This window comes from Phyllobates terribilis, unplaced genomic scaffold (assembly GCF_046119375.1).
Source record: "Phyllobates terribilis strain yellow unplaced genomic scaffold, ASM4611937v1 Scaffold_11__3_contigs__length_659146591, whole genome shotgun sequence".
Classification (NCBI taxonomy): Eukaryota; Metazoa; Chordata; class Amphibia; order Anura; family Dendrobatidae; genus Phyllobates; species Phyllobates terribilis.
The window spans coordinates 628,115,574-628,135,886 of record NW_027362771.1 but is presented as its reverse complement, the minus strand read 5'-3'; the positions used below and the strand labels follow the sequence as shown (position 1 = coordinate 628,135,886).

At 41.6% G+C, this 20,313-nt stretch overlaps 1 protein-coding gene across 1 annotated transcript; it reads left to right on the top strand.

The window, feature by feature from the left end:
- Window positions 1-6,972: 6,972 nt before the first annotated feature.
- LOC141167470 (olfactory receptor 11H4-like) lies at window positions 6,973-7,740 on the top strand. Its single transcript, XM_073654871.1, has one exon. It carries the CDS (start codon window positions 6,973-6,975, stop codon window positions 7,738-7,740), a length of 768 nt encoding a protein of 255 aa, XP_073510972.1.
- The last annotated feature ends 12,573 nt before the right edge of the window (window positions 7,741-20,313 follow it).

Sequence of the window (20,313 nt, the reverse complement as noted above, 5' to 3'; positions counted from 1 at the left end):
GGATTTCTGATCTAGGCTCTTTGCTAGCACTCCCTGGGTAAGCTTACATTTCGATACCTGTCTTCTATTCACAGTTAAATGATGGACAATATTTTGATTTAGTCCTTTACTTCATTTGCTGCTCTCTCTCCAGCCATATTTACTCAACCACAACATTCTGGTAATGGTGATTTCTTTATTTCTTCTTTCAGCATGTGACTTAAATATGAGTATCTGAGCAAAGGGTCTGAATAACTATGACCATGTGATATTTTAGTTTTTCTTTTTTAATAAATGTGAAAAAATTTCTACATCTCTGTTTTTTTCAATAAAGACGGGGTGCAGAGTGTACATTAATGAGAAAAAAATGAACTCTTTAGAATTTACCAAATGGCTGCAATGAAACAAAGAGTGAAAAATTTAAAGGGGTCTGACTATTTTCCGTACCCACTGTATATTGGCAACAAACAGGATTGTTTTGAACAATAAATATAATTTTTCTGCATGATATTTTGGATTGCCAAATCAATTTTCTTATGATAAAATGTTAGTTAGGCAGGGCATTTAGCAATAAATACACAAATGCTGGTTGGTTGGACGGTTGGCTGGAGGGCATGGGGGACTTGACTGGTTCCTTTTAACTAATGATTTTTTTGTGCAAAAGCTAGAAAGGAGTTGAATAGCTTCTAGGAGACCTCATATTGTTTAACATGTCTTTTCAAAACAATCAAAGGCGTCATAGTATTGCAATTTGTGACAAATCAAATTGTGTAGAAAAATTTCCCGAACCTGGATAATTCAAATTTCAAAAGATTTGATCGTCTCTAGAACCTAATATTGATTTCACTTCAAGATAAATATATGACCTGTGAATAAATGTTTACAGTAAAAAAATATGTAAAAATGTTTTTTTTTCTCTATTTTACATATGAACCATTGTTAATATAGTGTTTGTTTTTCTTGTGTTTCCCTACTGCATTAGAAAAGTATAGATATCAGTGGAAAAATAAGATAATGTATTCAGAAATAAACCAGGCAGACATATGAAAGTAGGACATTACTTTAGCATATTTTCTGCTTCATTAAAATCTAAAGAAAAAAAACAAGGAAAGTCATGTTTTCTAGTGTACAGGTTTGGGCAAAAAAAGTGCCAGTGTGTTAATACAGAATTGCTCATATTGGTGAGATGTATAATAACAAGAAGAACGGAAAGATTTCAACAAGTAAGCCAGCTGCTGATGGCAGATAATTTTTGTAACTTTTTTATCCTTTGTTGTAAATACTTTTATGTCCAAAAATGACAAAAGTATTCTTGAAGTGATACCTTTATTGGCTAACCAGAAGACAATATATATGTGTAAGCTTTCAGTGCACAGAGGCTCCTTCGTCAGGCAATATTACAAATGAATTCATAAAACAAAAGGCACAACATTTAAGAGATGTTACAGTACGACATTTGTTCATGAGGAGGAGGGGGTGATGCCTCTTAATGATAAGTACAAGAGATGTCTGTGGGAATGCTTAATTATTTGGAGACCATCTGGAGGAGGTGTGCATTGACTCCATGTAGTGAGTCATAAACCCAGGTGTTAGATTAAGTCCTGTTGTCAGTGAATTGAACTTCTTTATCAATTTGAATTCCCATATTCTTCCAATGTGATGTACATGATACAATGTACAATGTGCCAAAAGGGAGTTTATAATGGAGAAACTATGCAAAGGCTGCAAATTTACACAGACAGACAATTAAGAATGAACTGGACACACCTGTGGGAAAACATTTCTCTGGTCTGGGACACTGAATGAAAGATCTAAAGGTTTTAGTACTATAAGGTCACTTCAAAGATGACCTGGAGCGAGTTAACCAATAAAGGTATCACTTCAAGAAAACTTTTGTCATTTTTGGACATAAAAGTATTTACATCGCTTTTTCTGGCTAACACGGTAACATAATTTAACTTTGTATTATACATCATTTTATCCTTTGTGTGTGTAATTTTTAACATCATTTTTGTAACCTTATAAGCACTCTAGTTTTGTATAATAAATTTTAAATTAGGACTCCTAAAGTTTTTATCCTCTTAATATATTGCAATCATCATATTATACAGCACTGTGTACTTCCAATTGCTCATTTTACCTTACTATCCAACTAATTCTTTTTTCCATTAGGTCTTTGACATCACATGATTAAAAACTGACTAGCTGAATCCTTCTAAGCTCCATGTTGATACAGGAAATCTACTTTGCCTGCATGACTCATGAGTCACTGCAAAAGTTCCTGGCAAGGAGGTGGAGGGAATGATTTTTGTGTGGAAAAGAGCCTTCTTGTTTCTACATAGAGCACAGAAAAGCAAAGAAATAACTGGGTTGAAAGGAAAAATTCGCAATTGTAAGTACACAGTGCTATACAATATTAAGATTGCAATATATTAAGAGGATAAAAACTTTGACTGGAAAAGGAGGAGTTTTTCTTTAATATTAATAGTTTTATATATTGCAGACCTAAACTTACTTACCACCTTGAAGAGGGCACATGTTGGCTAGCTCTGCTACCCTTTAGATGCTAGAGAGCTGGGTGTACATTGTGTTCACTTCTGTGTTATCCAGCATAGGCATTTTGTTGGTGAGTGAGTGGATGGCAGTACATATTTTTGGGTGGATCTGTGGATTAGTTTTGGGGTACTTTTAATTTATGTGAAATATCATTGCGTGATTGAGGGTGGAAAGCAGAGTAATGCTCTATCATCACATCTATTTCAAAAGTGCAGTGAATGGCGAACGTGATCTAAAGAGGTTGATATAGCTATAAATATGAGCTAGTCATCCACGTTCCTTCACAGTTATCACTGGACGCTTGAAAACACAGAAACCTCTTTACTCTTTTGAAATCAAACAGGACCTGAAGTTGATATGACCTATGACCTGTGCGGGCAGTGTGTCATTGATATTAACAATATGAGAATATTTTTCAAATTCCTATTTAAAACACATCGTAAGATATTCTTAAGCTTGATAGTCACTTTAGGGGTGCCATATAAAAAGAATGTTAATTTCCAATCTCATACATGGATGTAATAAAAAAGATGCTTCAAACTATACATTGCAGTAATGACAATATGGATAGTCTAGATAGGCTCCCCCATGTGAAACAAATAAAGCTTGTAAAACCATTCCATCAAATCCAATCTAATGAGAAGATGACCATGTACAATTTGATTACTTGTTTCAATAAGCTTTTCAATAGGACATCTACTAGATATTCAAGATTATTTAATTGTTTTAATTTAACGGCCTTCAGCTCAATCTCCAGCCATCGCAACTTGATGGCTGAACGATCTGTAAAAAGATCAGTCTAGAACAAGCCTAGATAGGTCTTCTCCACTGTTTTCTTAATTGCATCAAGCCAATGGGCTGATTGTCTTCTTCTTCACCTTGTTCCTTTTATTTTTCAGACCATGATGGCCTTCTCCAGTAATTGCTCTATTAGTATGATTTGCCCAAGGTTGGCAAGTCATAACCTGATGATCCTTATTTCGAGTGGCAGGTCTGGATTGATTTGCTCCAAAAATAACTTGTTTGTTCTTCTTGCTATCTATAGTATTGACAATAATCTTCTTCAGCACCTCATTTCGAAGGCATTGGTTCTTCTTCTGTCTTGTTTCTTTATCGTCCAGGTTTCGCATCTGAATGTTACCACTGAAACGTCCAAAATATGTACAAGCCGTATCTTGGTCGCCAGTGAAATGTCCCTCAATTTGAAGATCTTGTCGAGCGATTTCATTGTTGATTTGCCCATAGTTATTCTCCTATTGACTTCCGGTGTCGTTGCTGCATCTTGCGTGAGCATTAAACTGGCTAGGTGGAAGTCCTTTACTACTTCCAGTTTGTTGCCATCCATCCCAAATGAGTCCAGTTTTTATCTGGCTGTAGTCAATTTTAATCAGAATCTATGATTCATCAATATGGCAGCCAGTTAGCTATCATTTTGCTGTATCCTCATGAAGCAAATTTACACTAACCCGCTTACTCAAAAATGCTGTTTTTTTTTTTGTATATTCCAGTATAATTCAATTCCGCTCAAATACATTTGCTCATCTCTCATCTGGACATATTTATTGAGAGACTGAAAGTTGTCATCAAGAAGGACTTTTGGTTATGTCAGAAACTCAGCCGGCATACGATGCAATGACTCTCTGGCCAGTTCTTGTATAAAATGACTTATTTTAGGGGGCACAGTGTATATTGCCATTCAATTCAGCTGACACCATGTATTGTAATATTAATTTCTTATTTATACAGTGTATAGAATTATAAATTTCACATTTCCCAGTAAATAGTGTTATTATTTGTTTCAAGAGGCGCCATGTATAACATATATTAGCTCATTTCAGAGGTTACGGTGCAAAGAAGGATTTATTTTAGGAGACCATGAGTGTTTTTATTGCAAGTATGTGCAATTTTCAAATTCTATGAATTAGTCTTAGTCCTAGTAAAGCCACATAATGAAAGCTTACAACTAGTGTTGAGCGAGTATGTTCGGTTAACCCTTTTGGCGAGAATGCTTGGGTGAGTATAGAGTATTTACAGCTGCTCAGTGTTATGTTTGAATCACTCCCGTGTGCATGATTTGCGACTGTTTGACAGCATTATTACATGTGAGGAATGCTTGTTTCTTTTGCATTCCTCACATGTATTAAAGCTGTCAAACAGTCACAAATCATGCACACGGGAGTGATTCAAACATATCACCGAGTACTCTGAAGATACTGAGTACTCGCCCGAGCATACTCGGCGAAAGGGTTAACCGAACAAACTCTCTCATCAATACTTACAACCAATATTATTCCTTCTATAGTGTAAAGTTGTAGAATTTTACTTTTTATTATACATGATTTTTCTGTTAATAAAATTCTACTAAAAAAAAAAATGATTTCCCAATGTCTGCCTTCCACTGTTTTATCTATTCCTGAAGGAACACATCAATGACTTTAGGTTTCTAAGTTCTCAGGGGAACGAACCGTAAAAATCTCTGTAGGTTATTTTTAAAGACAATTTGAGTTCTAAGTGTGAATAAATACAGCTAGTCTGTTTGAGCTATTTTCATATTTCACAATACCATTTTTTGCACATACTTACTTGATGGACAGAAATAAGAATTCTTCAAGGAAAGAGCAGAAATGGCAAATTTTTATTTATAAGGAAAAAAAGTATTCTACAGAAGAAATCATCTGGCAGAAGTCATGGTAGATAACACGTGACGTTGTAATGACAAAGCATGGGGACTAGAGAACACCTCGAACATATTTCCTAAAAGGTGACTTAGGGTATGTGCACATGACATTTTTAGGACCACCGCCATCCCTTTCTCATGAAGCTTCTTTACTGGCACTTTTACCTTAGTTTTGAGGAGGCTCAAAAGACGGAAATAGTGCACAGAAATGTTATTTTTACATTTCTTTGCATTTTGTTCCTTTTTTGCTGTTTAGCATCTATTTTTAGGTGGGTTTAAGGCAGAAGCCACCTAAAAAAGACATCATGAGCGCATACTCTCAGATTCTTTGTAGAATTCTGTAGCAAGCACATAGATTTCTCCAAGTTCTATTCACAAAAATGGGACAGTTAACTATATATATATATATATATATATATATATATATATATATATATATATATATATATTGCTTTTTAACTTCATTTGATCATACCCCAGCTGAGAATTTATAAATCTGTGTAATATTTCAGATTATTAGTTTTCTAGTTTAGTTCTTTTTCTGGAGATAAAGGAAATTAAAGAAATGATGCACCAATATTTGGAACACATATTCTTAAATTGAAAATTGACCAAAAAGAAAACATAATCTAGTGGATCTGGGGCTTATGATGATTATTAGATTTCTAATAGCTATAGACATATGATGTTCAGCTGAGGATTCTTTTCTGAGAAATCTCTATTTTTTGTTAATATAACAATATGACCTGTGCATGCAACAAAAGCATCATACAGTAATTTACAATATATGTCGTGCACAGGGGTGGAGCGACAAAAGTAAGCCCCAATATTTATTTTAATTTTATACACTGAGACTCACACTGAGAAGCCATGTCCTACAGTTTTCACTAATCAGGTGTTTTCTTTGACTAAATTTCAATAGTCTTCTTCACCAGAAACTACAGAGAGTAAATGGACTTCATTGCAACTGTTGTAGTAGTTCATGATCACTGATATTTAAGGATAATTTCATGTACAGGCTTCAAATATTTTTAAATGTATTTCTTATTCCTGACAATATTAAGGGTCAGTAACATCTTTGATGGTTCCTGTCCCCTCATTTTCTGCTTTGGGTGGCACCACACCTTTGGTGGTGGTGACACACAACAGTCCTGTTTAATTCTTGGGACTTTTGGTGATGCAAAATCAGGAAGAGCCCTGGGTGGTGCTGTCAGCTATTTAAACCCTTGAATCTCTGACTTCCATTGCCAGTCTAAAAGTCCTACTTACCTGGTCTAGAGCTCTATTCCCTGCTCTTGTTGTGTCTTCCTGATTTATCCAATTGTCTTACCTTAACTTGTATTTTAACCACACACTTGCTCTATGGCCCCAGCCGAAGTGTCCACGTGTAAGTCCAGAGTGAAAGTCCAGGGTAACCCCTAGGATCTGTTAAATGGAGCTGCTTGCACAAAGCCTGTCCGGGGAAGCTCTAAGGAAGGAAGAGTGAAGGAAGAGTGAACCCAAGAAAGGTCATCTTCACTGTTTATGCCTCTTCTATGAGAAACTTTCTTTTTAACTTTTTATTTTGTACCATTTTTTTGTTTTAAATATAGGAGGACAATTTGACTGTGGTCACTCACTTGTTCCTTATGGGATTTCAGGGAAGTCAAGATTTCAGAGTGTTCCTGTTTTTTATTTTCCTGGTTGTTTACTGTGTGACAATATGGGGGAATCTCCTGATCATCACTCTGGTGTTCACCACCCAGAACCTCCACACTCCAATGTACTTTTTCATCTCACAACTGTCCATCAGTGACATCTTGTTGACCACAGATATTGTCCCCAACATTCTTTACATTTTACTGAATAATGGAGGGACAATTACTATTTTTAGTTGCATCATTCAGTTCTATTTTTTCTGTGTATCTATAACATCTGAATGTCTTCTCCTTGCTGTGATGTCATATGACAGATATGTAGCCATCTGTAATCCCCTTCGTTATGCTGCTATAATGACATCAGCTCATTGTGTGAAATTGGCCGGCATGTGTTGGTTGGTTGGATTTACTATTATATTGTCTGACAACATATCAATATCAATGTTGAAGTTCTGTGGGCCAAATGTCATTAATCATTTTTTCTGTGACCTTGTTCCTTTACTGGCAATTTCTTGCTCAGATACATTTATTGTTCAACTGGAGATGTATGTTCTAAGTTTTCCTGTAGCTATCCTTCCAAGCACAGTAATAATAACATCTTATGTGAAAATTGTTTCCACCGTTTTAAGCATACCATCCAGGATCGGTAGACAGAAAGCCTTCTCCACCTGTAGCTCCCACCTCACTGTGGTCTCCATCTTCTACTGGACTCTATTCAGTGTTTACGTTTTCCCAACAAAAGAACAATCGACCATTGGAAAAGTCCTTTCCCTGCTATATACGATGCTTACTCCTTTTATCAACCCTATTATATACAGTCTGAGAAACAAAGATATTAAGAAAGCCATAATGGAAACAAGATGGAAGCACATCTTTAACAATATTCCATGATTGGAAAGATTTTGACTGTCTACTGAAACCAATAAGCACCATGATTTTTGGATTTACATATATGCACATGCATGTGTCTTGATATATAAAGCTTGCTTGTTTTCACTTACATCCTTGGAGATCTGCTTCTACTCTGAGATCTTTACATTTGGAGGAAACAAGCTGGTTTCCTTGGGAATATTTCACCAAATAAAGAGACAAGTGCTGCTCTGTTTCTTAGTAGAAAATCTTTAGAATTATGAAAATGAGAGGATGAATGGTCTTGTCAATAATGTGTAAATGATTAAAAAATGGAAACAAACTCAAAACATCTTTATTAATTCAGTATCAAGTGTGAGCACCTGTAGCTGTACATTTGTCTCATAGACCAATGTTGTGAAAACATTGACTGATGAGTTGTGTTGACATGGTCGATTTAGGCTTGATATGTGACATTTTAAGAGGGCACTACCATCCAGGAAAAGGATGAGAGAGTGCTGGTAACGCTCACCTGAAGGTGTTGTGCTCAGGCATAAAACCTATAAAAATATGGAAAGGCTCTTCTGCTGCCTGGTGGCTGGAGGAGGGTCCTTCTATATGTTCAGTGCCTTGTGAAAATATTTGGCCCCCTTGAACTTTTCTACCTTTAAAAAATAAAAAGACGACGGCCGCCACAGTGTCTCCATTTGACTCATTATAGGGAATCGTCCACTGGGGGTTCTGTCCGTTTTTTATTGCTGCATTATCATATTTTGAGCACTATAACTTTTCCATGTTTCAGCTGATAGAGTCATATGAGAGCTTTTATTTTGCGGGACAAGTTGATGGTTTTTTTCGTACCATTTTTGGGCACTTGACATTTTTTAATTGCATTCTAGACTGATTTTGTGGGAGGCAGAATGAACAAAAAGCAACAATTCAGGGACTGTTTTTTGGAAAAAAATTTATGCCATTCCACTTGTGGTAAAATTGTTAAGGGAGAGTTATTCTTCTGGTCAGTATGATTACAGTGGTACCACATTTATAGCATTTTTTTATGTTTTGGAGCTTTTACACAATAAAAACAATTTTATAGAAAAAAATATTATTTTTGCATCACTTTATTCTGAGAGCACGATATTAAGGAGAATGGATGGTCACTGCTCCCCACTCACACAGTCCTGGCGTCGGGAGCAGTGACTATTCCGGAATAGCATCTCGGTGTGTGAGGGCGCTTGGCATTTATACCATGCGCGGCTCACACAGTGAGATCCCTGTTGGTAACAGAGCTGGAAGCAGCGCTGGAGGAGAGAGGAGGTGAGTATGATTATTTGTTTGTTTTTCTGTGCAGTGTGATGAGGATGATGGCTATACACACCAGGAAGAGGGATGAGGGGGAATACATACCGGAATGAGGGGGGCATATATACAGGGATGAAGCATGAGGGAGGCCATGCATACAGGGATGAAGGGGGCTATACATACCAGGATGAGAGGGCAATACATACAGGGATGAGGGGGGCCATACATACAGGGATGAGGGGGACCATACATACAGGGATGAGGGGGCCATACAAATAGGGATGAATGATGAGGGATGCCATACATACCGGGATGAAGGGGGCCATACATATCAGGATGAGGGGGGCCATGCATAATAGGATGGGGGATTGGGGTGCAATGCATACCAGGATAGTGGATTGGGGGGCCATGCATATCAGAATGGGGATGAGGGCCATACAGGAAGGATAGGGCCATATATACCAGGATAGGGGATATTAACAGAATTGGGTAACATTACCCCTATAACAGTGTCAGCAGCAGACCCCCTCTCCCTTAACAGTGCATCATGACCACATTTTTGCTTAGATTTTTTTCTATTTTCCTCCTCTAAAACCTAGGTGTGTCTTATGGTCCGGTGCATCTTATGGTCCAAAAAATACGGTATATATTTTTATTTTTTTATTATTATTTTGTGATTTTTTTAAAACATGTTTTTCCATTTTTTTTCACTTTTTTCACTGTATTTTACACTTTGTCCCTCTATGGGACTTTCATTAATTGCAGGTTGTTTGCTTGTATAGTATAGAGATGCAGCAGCATTCCTATGCTATTCAAACTGTCAGTTCTGCACTGACACACAAAGTTGTTAGATCATGTACTGCACACTGGCAACTTTCATAGCCCTGGTGACTCAGATGACGTCATCCCTCGTCATCCCTCTGCCTGCGTGCTAAATTCTGCGATCGCAGCATTTAGCTGGCTTAAGTGCCAGAAGCAGTGAGGGCACCTCTATTTGCACTGAGTGACGGGTGTAATTTGTTTAAATAAGCTGACAACCGGCTGCGATTGCACACGCACAAGTGCTGTGCTTACAAAATTGCCAAGATGCAACCATACGTCCCTGGTCAATAAGGACTAGGCCACTCGAACGTATGGTATGGATACATCTCACGTCAGAAATGGGTTAACGTGACAGATTCCATTTTTGCTATCTAATTTTCTTTGGAGTACAAAATGAATCACTATGTGCTATTGTCATCAAATCTGACAAAACTATATGAGGAATGATGTGAATAGGCCTTTAAGTGGGAACTTCACACCAGTTCTAGTACTGGGACTATGAAGTAGGGTTACTTAATGCGCGAAAACCAAACACGTTTAATCTTCTTTGCAGAATACTCTAACAACGTGACCATACATTCATTTTGTGGAACTCTTGGTTCAGCTATTTTTCCAGTGTCCCACTAGCTATTTTTCAACACATTCAGGCTCAGTTTTATATCCCTAATGCTTATTTGATGCTAAACAAACAAAAAAAATAATTACAGCAAAAATATATACAAATTGATATCATCTTTTTTATGCAACAGTAACAACATGATATAAAATTGGAGGAATTATACAGAAGAAACCACCTAATATTCTGTATAATTGACATATAGTGGAATGTAAAAATTTGGGCACCCATGGTCAAAATGACTGTTTCTGTGACAGTTAAGCAATTTGAAGATGAATTGAAGTCTAAAAAGGCTACAGTTTTAGGCAAAAAATATATATATTGTCCTTTTTAACATTTTAAAAGTTACAAATAAGAAAATGGGTTGATGCAATGATTGGGTACCTTTGGCAACTTGTGTGCTCAGTAGAGATGAGCGGTGTTTGACTAGAACTGTTCGCCAATTTCAAATTCAAGCTGTTTTGAGCAGTGTTCGAGCTGTTCGGCGAACCCGAACGATTTGAAAAAAATTCGGCTGTTCGGGGTTATGTTCGATAACTGTTCGTGCACCAAAATCATAACTGGATTTTTTCTCCGTAATGCTGAAAATTAATGTTAATACACAGTTTGAGTGTACAGCGGGGCGGGGGGAGAGGCAGGGGATGGATCTCTGCAGGAATAATGAAGATCTCCATTTTTTTTTCTCTTTCCCGCATTTACAGTGGGAGGTGCAATCTGTCAGCCTATCAGCAGCGCACACACGGAGCGAAGTGCTTTTTTTCACACAAGCAAGGGCATGTGTCATTGGCAGTGTATGTCACATGTCTTTGCCCTATAAGACCAAGCCATTTTCCCCGTCGCCACCATTTTCTCACTGCTGCAGCAGCGTGTCAGACGGCACCGCTGTTGCTGTGTGCGCTATACTTTGTTAATTTCAAGCCAATTTTCACACAAATCTACAGATAGCTTGGGAGTAGGAAATACACTGTGTTCCAAATTATTATGCAAATAATATTTTCTCAGATTTTCCCAAATTTCCTATATGAATTGCAGTCATTGTAATTTTCCAGTCAAATAACAATTCGAGTACAAATGAAAGGTTTTTGTACAAACTGCCTATGATAACAGTATATATTTTTTAAAAATAATACATTCAAACTGCACTCAAAATTCATGTTCCAAATTATTATGCACAGCAGAGTTTTCAACATTTTCACTTAAATAAAGAACAGAAAAATGGTAATTTTTGAAATTATAAGCATTAGCAGGTTATTGCAAACTGAAATCAACCAGTTTTCAACTCAAAACTTTATTCTAGGTGATGTTACATTTGCACATAGGACCCCTTGTTCGAAAGGAGCTTCTGAACTCTCTCGTCTATTGAATTTGTCAGGTTTTGGATGGTTTCTGCTTCAATTGTTTTGCATGAGGACAGAATACCCTCCCAGAGCTGTTGCTTAGATGTGAACTGCCTCCCGTCATCATAGACACTCCTTTTGATGATGCTCCAAAGGTTCTGAATGGGGTTGAGGTCAGGGGAGCATGGGGGCCACACCATAAGTTTGTCCCCTTTTATGCCCATAGCAGCCAGAGATGCAGATGTGTTATGTGCAGAATGAGACGGTGCATTATCATGCATGAAAATGATCTTCCTGTGGAATGCACGGTTCTTCTTCTTAAACCATGGCAGGAAGTGCTGTTTGAGAGACTCAACATACATTATGGAGTTCATATTTACCCTTTCAGGGATCCGATAGGGGCCGACTGTTATGATCTGCTACAGAAACTAAGGAAAGGAAGGAGATCTGTCCCTACAATAGAACTAAACTAGATCCCTACGATGTAACGGGGAACCTGATCCTGCGATCAGACCCGCTAAAGACCTCGGCTAGTCTGAACGCAGACCTATAGATGTAGGGGAGGGATCCCTACAAGATCTAGGGACTGGGATACGTTGGACACCTCCTAGCAGAAATAGTAGCAGTCAAAGACAAACACACAACAAAAAGCATAGAGGTCAGAAGACCAAGCAAAACTAACAGAGAACGGCAATAGAGCAACAAGCTAGCTCAACAGTAGTAAATACAAATGAAGTCCAGCAAAGCCAGGAGGGCGGAGCCGGATTAAATAGGCCAAAATGGTCATGTGACCAGCAAACTAAAAAAAACCTAACATGAGAGTTGTAACAGTACCCCCTCTTCTAATAGGATCCTCCGGATCCCCTAGGCCCAGGCTTACCAGGAAATCTCCTGTGAAACGCTCGGACAAGTCTGGGGGCAGAAACATCATCCGCCCTCACCCATGAGTTATCCTCAGGTCCGAAACCCTTCCAAGCGACGAGATACTGCAAACTCCCTCTATACCGTCTAGAATTTAGGATGCGGGAAATTTCATATTCCCCGTCCTCCACCACCGGAGGAACAGTGGCAGAGGCATCACCATCCGACACATCAGCTTTTTTCAACAGAGAAACATGAAACACTGGATTAATCCTCCAGGACATAGGAACCTCCAGCCTAACAGCAGATTGGTTAACTATCTGAAGTACCTTAAAGGGCCCAACGGACTTGGGACCCAATTTTTTAGAAGGAATCCTCAATCGCAGATTCTTAGAGGACAGCCAAACCATGTCACCAACAGCAAACAAAACCTCTTGCCGTTTCCTATCAAAGTACCTCTTAAATTTTTTGTTAGCCTCCTGAAGATTACCACGCACATCCGTCCAAACTCTCTCCAAATCACCGGAAAAACTCTCCTCCTCAGGCACAGCCGAAACCAATTTGGAAATTGACCCAAAAGACGGATGTCTCCCAGAACAACAAAAAAAAGGCGAACACCCAGCAGAAGAGGATGTATGGTTGTTAAGAGCAAATTCAGCAAGTGGCAGAAGCTCAGACCACCCCTCTTGATTGTCTGCCACAAAACAACGCAAGAACTGCTCAACATCCTGGTTCTTCCTTTCTGTCTGGCCTTTAGACTCAGGATGATATCCGGATGAAAACGACAAATGAACTCCCAACCTGTCACAAAAGGCACGCCAAAAACGAGCCACGAACTGAGGTCCCCTATCAGAAACAATGTCAGTAGGAACACCATGTAGTCTGACAATCTCCTTGACAAAGGCCTTAGCGAGTGTCTTAGCGCAAGGCAGTTTGATGAAGGGAACCAAGTGACACATCTTGCTAAAACGGTCCACGACCACCCAGATGACCGTGAAACCTTCAGAGGGAGGAAGGTCAGTAATAAAGTCCATAGCCAGATGTGTCCAAGGTGCACTAGGAACCTCCAGAGGGCAAAGCAACCCCGCAGCAGGAGCATGCGAAGACTTGGATCTTGCACACACAGTACATTGGCGCACCCACTTAATGACTTCCTTCTGCCATCCCGGCCACCAAAAACTGCGACCCACAAGTCTCTTGGTCTCAGAAATTCCTGGATGACCTGCCAACCGAGACTCATGACACTCAACAAACAAATCTCTCCTAAAGGTCCTAGGCACAAACAACCTCCCATGGGGAGTGTTAGATGGGGCATTCTCCTGTGCTTTAAGAATCTCATCCTCCAAAACGGATTCCAAAGCAGCAATCACAACACCTTCTTGTAAAATGGTCTCCTCCTCCTCCTCAACACCTACCATGGGAGAAAAGCTGCGAGACAAAGCATCCGCTTTAACATTCTTGGTACCCGGGATGTAAGTAACGGAAAAATTAAACCGCGAGAAAAAAAGTGCCCACCTAGCCTGACGGGCATTCAAGCGCTTGGCAGCATCAAGATAGATCAGATTTTTATGATCAGTGAAAACCTGAACGGGAAATTCAGCACCTTCCAAGAGGTGACGCCAGTGTTCAAATGCGAGTTTAATCGCCAGCAATTCCCGATTACCAATATCGTAATTAAGTTCAGTCTCGGAAAAATTTTTTGAAAAAAAGGCACAAGGATGTACTCCATCCTTGTTTTCCTGAGACAACACTGCACCAACCCCCACCGAAGAAGCATCAACCTCAACCAAAAACGGCTTAGTCACATCAGGCTGCATAAGGATGGGAGCAGAGGTGAACCTCTCCTTTAAAAACACAAAAGCTTCAATGGCCTCAGAAGTCCACTGAACCGCATTAGCACCTTTCCTGGTGAGATCGGTCAGCGGTTTGACAATAATAGAAAAAATTTTTATGAATTTTCTGTAATTATTGGCGAAACCCAAAAACCTCTGTATCGATTTCAAACCAATAGGCCTAGGCCATTCCTGAACAGCCTGAACTTTAACCGGGTCCATCTGAAAACCTTCACTGGAGACAATGTAGCCCAAAAAACTAATTCTCTGTACAGCGAACTCACATTTCTCCAGCTTAGCAAAAAGTGAATTGTCCATTAATAACTGTAATACCTCACGTACGCTCCGCCAATGAGACTCCAGATCCGGCGAATAAATCAAAATGTCATCCAAATACACAACCACATCTTTGCCGATTAAAGGTCTAAGGATTAGAGATGAGCGGTGTTCGATTAGAACTGTTCGCCAATCTCAAATTCGAGCTGTTTTGGGCGGTGTTCGAGCAGTTCGACGAACCCGAACGATTTGCAAAAAATTCGGCTGTTCGAGGTTATGTTCGATAACTGTTCGTGCACCAAAAGCGTGTCCTGCATGTCTGGCGCTATTTAGAGCACCAATCATGCAGGGATTGTCTGCCACTCACTATAATGCCACAGCCATGGTGGTTGTGGCATTACAGTGATTGCCCAAACCGATGGGAACAGTGCCAACAGTGAAACATGAAAAGCCGGCAATTCAGCAGCGGCGTACACCGGTACCCGACAATTTAGAACCGAAGGAATAGAGCTTCACACATAGATTAGATAGATAGAAACATGTCAGCCACATATATATGAAGTACAGTGACAGTGTTGCTTACTGTACTTGTCATTTAGTGTAAAGGATTTATTAAAAAAAATAATAGTGTTTTCATGCACCGTCTCTTTAAAAAAGCCGGCCGGCAATTCAGCAGCGGTACCCGACAATTTGGAATAGAAAGAATAGAGAATCACACATAGAATAGATAGATATAAACATGTCAGTCACATATATATGAAGAACAGTGACAGTGTTGCTTACTGTACTTGTCATTTAGTGTAAAGGATTTATTAAAAAAAATAATAGTGTTTTCATGCACTGTCTCTTTAAAAAAGCCGGCCGGCATTTCAGCAGCGGTTCCCGACAATTTAGAATAGAAAGAATAGAGAATCACACATAGATTAGATAGATAGAAACATGTCAGTCACATATATATGAAGTACAGTGACAGTGTTGCTTACTGTACTTGTCATTTAGTGTAAAGGATTTATTAAAAAAAATAATAGTGTTTTCATGTACCGTCTCTTTAAAAAAGCCGGCCGGCAATTCAGCATCTGTACTCGACAATTTAGAATAGAAGAAATAGAGCATCACACATAGATTAGATAGATAGAAACATGTCAGTCACATATATAATAAGTACAGTGATAGTGTTGATTACTGTACTTGTCATTTAGTGTTAAAATAAAGGATTTATTTAAAAAAAAATTGGCGTGGGGGTCCCCTTAATGTTAGGCTCTAGCGGAGGTTAAGCAGACGGCTGGGGCAGATGTTTGAAGCCTGGGAAGGGGGTAATACCCACGGAGCTTCCCAGGCTACTAATATCAGCCCCCAGCTGAATACCTAGCCTTTACTAGCTATTAAAATGGTGGACCCCCCAAAAAAAATGACGTGGGGTCCCCCCTATTTTAATAGCTAGCAAAGGCTAGGCAGACAGCTGGGGGCTGATATTAGTAGCCCAGGAAGGGTGCCATGAATATTGGCCCCCTCCCAGGCTAGAAACACCAGCCGTCAGCCGCCCCAGAAATGGCGCATCCATAGGATGCGCCAATTCTGGCACTTAGCCTCGCTCTTCCCACTGCCCTGTAGCGGTGGCAGTGGGGTAATAGGACTGGGGTTGATGTCAGCTTATAATGCCAGCTGACATCAAGCCCAGGTTAGTAATGGAGAGGCGTCTATAAGACACCCCCATTTCTAACCCCATAGTCAAAGTTAAAAGAAAACACAAACACCCAGGATAAAGTCCTTTAATTGAAATAAACACACAATCCTTTATTGTTCTAAATTAAACCATACTTACCGTCACGCCCATTCCAGCTGAAGCCAACGATCTCCTGCAATAAAAGTAAAATAATAAAGCAACCTCATCCTTACCTTTCCATGGTTCCCACGACAGCTTCAGCTCTGCTACATCGAGATGACAGGCTGGACCGCAGCAGAATGCTGCCATCCAGCCTGTCATCCCGCAGACACTGAGAAGCGCAGGCATGCTTGCGCTCCACAGTGTCTCTCTGTGACGGCATCCAGATGAGCCGACAATGAACTCGGCTCACCTCATGCACGTCACTGACAGCGTGGGAGAATTCTCCTGCACTCAGCGCTTCAGCGTGAGAATTTTCCCACGCTGTCAGTGACGTGCATGAGGTGAGCCGAGTTCATTGGACATGAATGAGCTCACCTCATGCACGTCACTGACAGCGTGTGAAAATTCTCACGCTGAAGCGCTGAGTGCAGGAGAATTTTCCCACGCTGTCAGTGACGTACATGAGGTGAGCTGAGTTCATTGGACATGACCTCGACTCATCTGGATGCCGTCACAGCCAGACACTGAGGAGCGCAAGCAAGCCTGCGCTTCTCAGTGTCTGCGGGATGACAGGCTGGATGGCAGCGTTCTCCTGCGGTCCAGCCTGTCATCTCGATGTAGCAGAGCTGAAGCTGTCGTGGGAACCATGGAAAGGTAAGGATGAGGTTGCTTTATTATTTTACTTTTATTGCAGGAGATCGTTGGCTTCAGCTGGAATGGGCGTGACGGTAAGTATGGTTTAATTTAGAACAATAAAGAATTGTGTGTTTATTTCAATGAAAGGACTTTTTTCTGGGTGTTGTGTTTTTTTTAAATACTTTACTAGAAATTCATAGTGGTCATGTCTAATATTGGCGTGACCCCATGAATTTCGGGCTTAGGGCCAGCTGATAATGCCAAGCTGGCCCTAACCCCTTTATTACCCAGTGAGCCACCGCACCAGGGCCCTGGATGAGTTGGGTACAGCGCCAGAAGATGGCGCTTCTATGAACGTGCCATTTTCCGGGGTGGCTGTGGACTGCAATTTGCAGCGGGTGGGGCCCAGAAAGCTTGGGCCTCCCTGCGCTGCAGATTCCAGCCCCCAGCTGCCTAGTTGTACCTGGCTGGACACAAAAATAGGGCGAAGCCCCACGTATTTTTTTTTTAATTATTTCATGAAATTTATGAAATAATTAAGAAAAAAAGGGCTTCCCTATATTGTTGTGTCCGGCCAGGTACAAATAGGCAGCTGGTGGTTGGGCGCAGCCCGTTCCTGCCTGCTGTACCTGGCTGGACACAAATATAGGACGAAGCCCCACATCAATTTTTTTTTAAATTATTTCATGAACTAGATGGTGGCCCGATTCTAACGCATCGGGTATTCTAGAATATGTATGCGGCAGACCCGGCGCAATCAGCAGAGCGGTGTTTAAATTTGGCGCCAAAATCGCTGACTGGTCACGGCCAGCAACCGCGACCAATCAGCAAAGCGGAGTTGAAATTTGGCGACTATATCACTGATTGGTCACGGCCGGCGGTCGCGACTAATCAGCAGAGCGGGGTTTAAATTTTGCGCCAATAATGCTGATAGGTTGTGGTCGCGACCAATCAGCAAAGCGGTGTTTAAATTTGGCGCCAATAATGGTGATTGGTCACGACCTCGACCATTCAGCAGAGCGGTGTTTAAATTTGGCGGCAACAATGTTGATTAGTCGCGGCCGGCGGTCGCGACCAATCAGCAGAGCGGGGTTTAAACTTGGCGCCAATAATGCTGATTGGTCGCAATCGCCGGCCGCGACCAATCAGCAGAGCGGTGTTTAAATTTGGCGTCAAAATCGCTGATTGGTCGAGGAAGGCAACTGTGACCAATCAGCCGAGCAGGGTTTAAATTTGGCCCCAATACTACTGATTGGTTGCGGACGGCGACCGCGATCAATCAGCAGAGCGGTGTTTAAATTTGGCGCCAATAATGCTGATTAGTCGCGGCCGGCATCCGCGACCAATTAGCAGAGCGGGGTTTAAATTTGGCGCCAATCTCGCTGATTGGTCGCGGCTGGAGTCCGCGACCAATCAGCAGAGCGTTGTTTAAATTTGGCGCCAATCTCACTGATTGGACGCGTCTGGCGTCCGCGACCAATCAGCAGAGCGTTGTTTAAATTTGGCGCCAAGCTCGCTGATTGGTCGCGGCCGCTATTTAAATGTGGCGCCCAAATCGGTGATTGGTCGCGTGCAGCGTCCGCGACAATTCAGCAGAGCGGTGTTTAACTTTAGCGCCAAGATCACTGATTGGTCGCGTGCGGAGAGCGCGACCAATCAGCTAATCGTATTGGTGAGGACCGGGGAGCGCCGCTGTCTGGTCGGATACTTCCGTTGCGAGAAGCCAGGAGATGAGCGACTGCTCGCAGCAGAAGTATCCCGACCCGCAGTGCCGCTCCCCGGTCCTCCCTTCACACCCTAGCCGCTGATGTCCCCACAGTATCCGCATGGTGTTACAAAGATCTGGACATTTGTGTTAAAAATCGCTGATTGGTCGCTGGCGCTGCCCGCGACCAATCACCGATTTGGGCGCCAAATTTAAATATCGGCCGCAACCAATCACCAATCTTGGCTCCACATTTAAACACCGCTGTGCTGATTGGTCGCCGACGCTGGGCGCGACCAATCACCGATTTTGGCGCCACATTTAAATAGCGTCCGCGACCAATCAGTACAGCGGTGTTTAAATGTGGAGCCAAGATGGGTGATTGGTCGCGGAGGATATTTAAATTTGGCGCCCAAATCGGTGACTGGTCGCGGCTGATATTTAAATTTGGCGCCCAAATCGGTGATTGGTCGCGGGCAGTGCCAGCGACCAATCAGCGATTTTTAACACAAATGTCCGGACCTTTGTAACACCATGCGGATACTGTGGGGACATCAGCGGCTAGGGTGTGAAGGGAGGACCGGGGAGCGGCGCTGAGGGTCGGGATACTTCTGCTGCGAGCGCCCGCTCATGTCCCGGGTTCTCGCAGCGGAAGTATTCGCACAGGCAGCGCCACTGACATCCATGCGGCTAGGGTGTGAAGGGAGGACCGGGGAGCGGCGCTGACATCCAATTGGTCGCGGCTGCAATTTAAATGTGCCGCACAAATCGGTGATTGGTCGCCGTCTTGACCGCGACCAATCACTGATCTTGCTGCCAAAGTTAAACACTACTGTGCTGATTGGTCGCGGACGCTGCCCGCGACCAATCACAGATTTGTGCGCCAAATTTAAATATCGGCCGCGACCAATCACCGATCTTGGATCCACATTTAAACAACGCTGTGCTGATTGGTCGCGGCCGATATTTAAATGTGGCGCCATAATCGGTGATTGGTCGCCGTCTTGGCGCGCGACCAATCACTGATCTTGCCGCCAAAGTTAAACACTACCGTGCTGATTGGTCGCGGACGCTGCCCGCGACCAATCACCGATTTGTGCGCCAAATTTAAATATCAGCCTCATGCACGTCACTGACAGCGTGGGAAAATTCTCCTGCACTCAGCGCTTCAGCGTGAGAATTTTCCCACGCTGTCAGTGACGTACATGAGGTGAGCTGAGTTCATTGGACATGACCTCACCTCATGTACGTCACTGACAGCGTGGGAAAATTCTCACGCTGAAGCGCTGAGTGCAGGAGAATTCTCCCACGCTGTCAGTCCTCACCTCATGTACGTCACTGACAGCGTGGGAAAATTCTCACGCTGAAGCGCTGAGTGCAGGAGAATTTTCCCACGCTGTCAG

Excerpts from the sequence above, each read along its gene's own strand:
- LOC141167470 (XM_073654871.1), top strand. The coding sequence starts at position 6,973 with ATGTACTTTTTCATCTCACAACTGTCCATCAGTGACATCTTGTTGACC.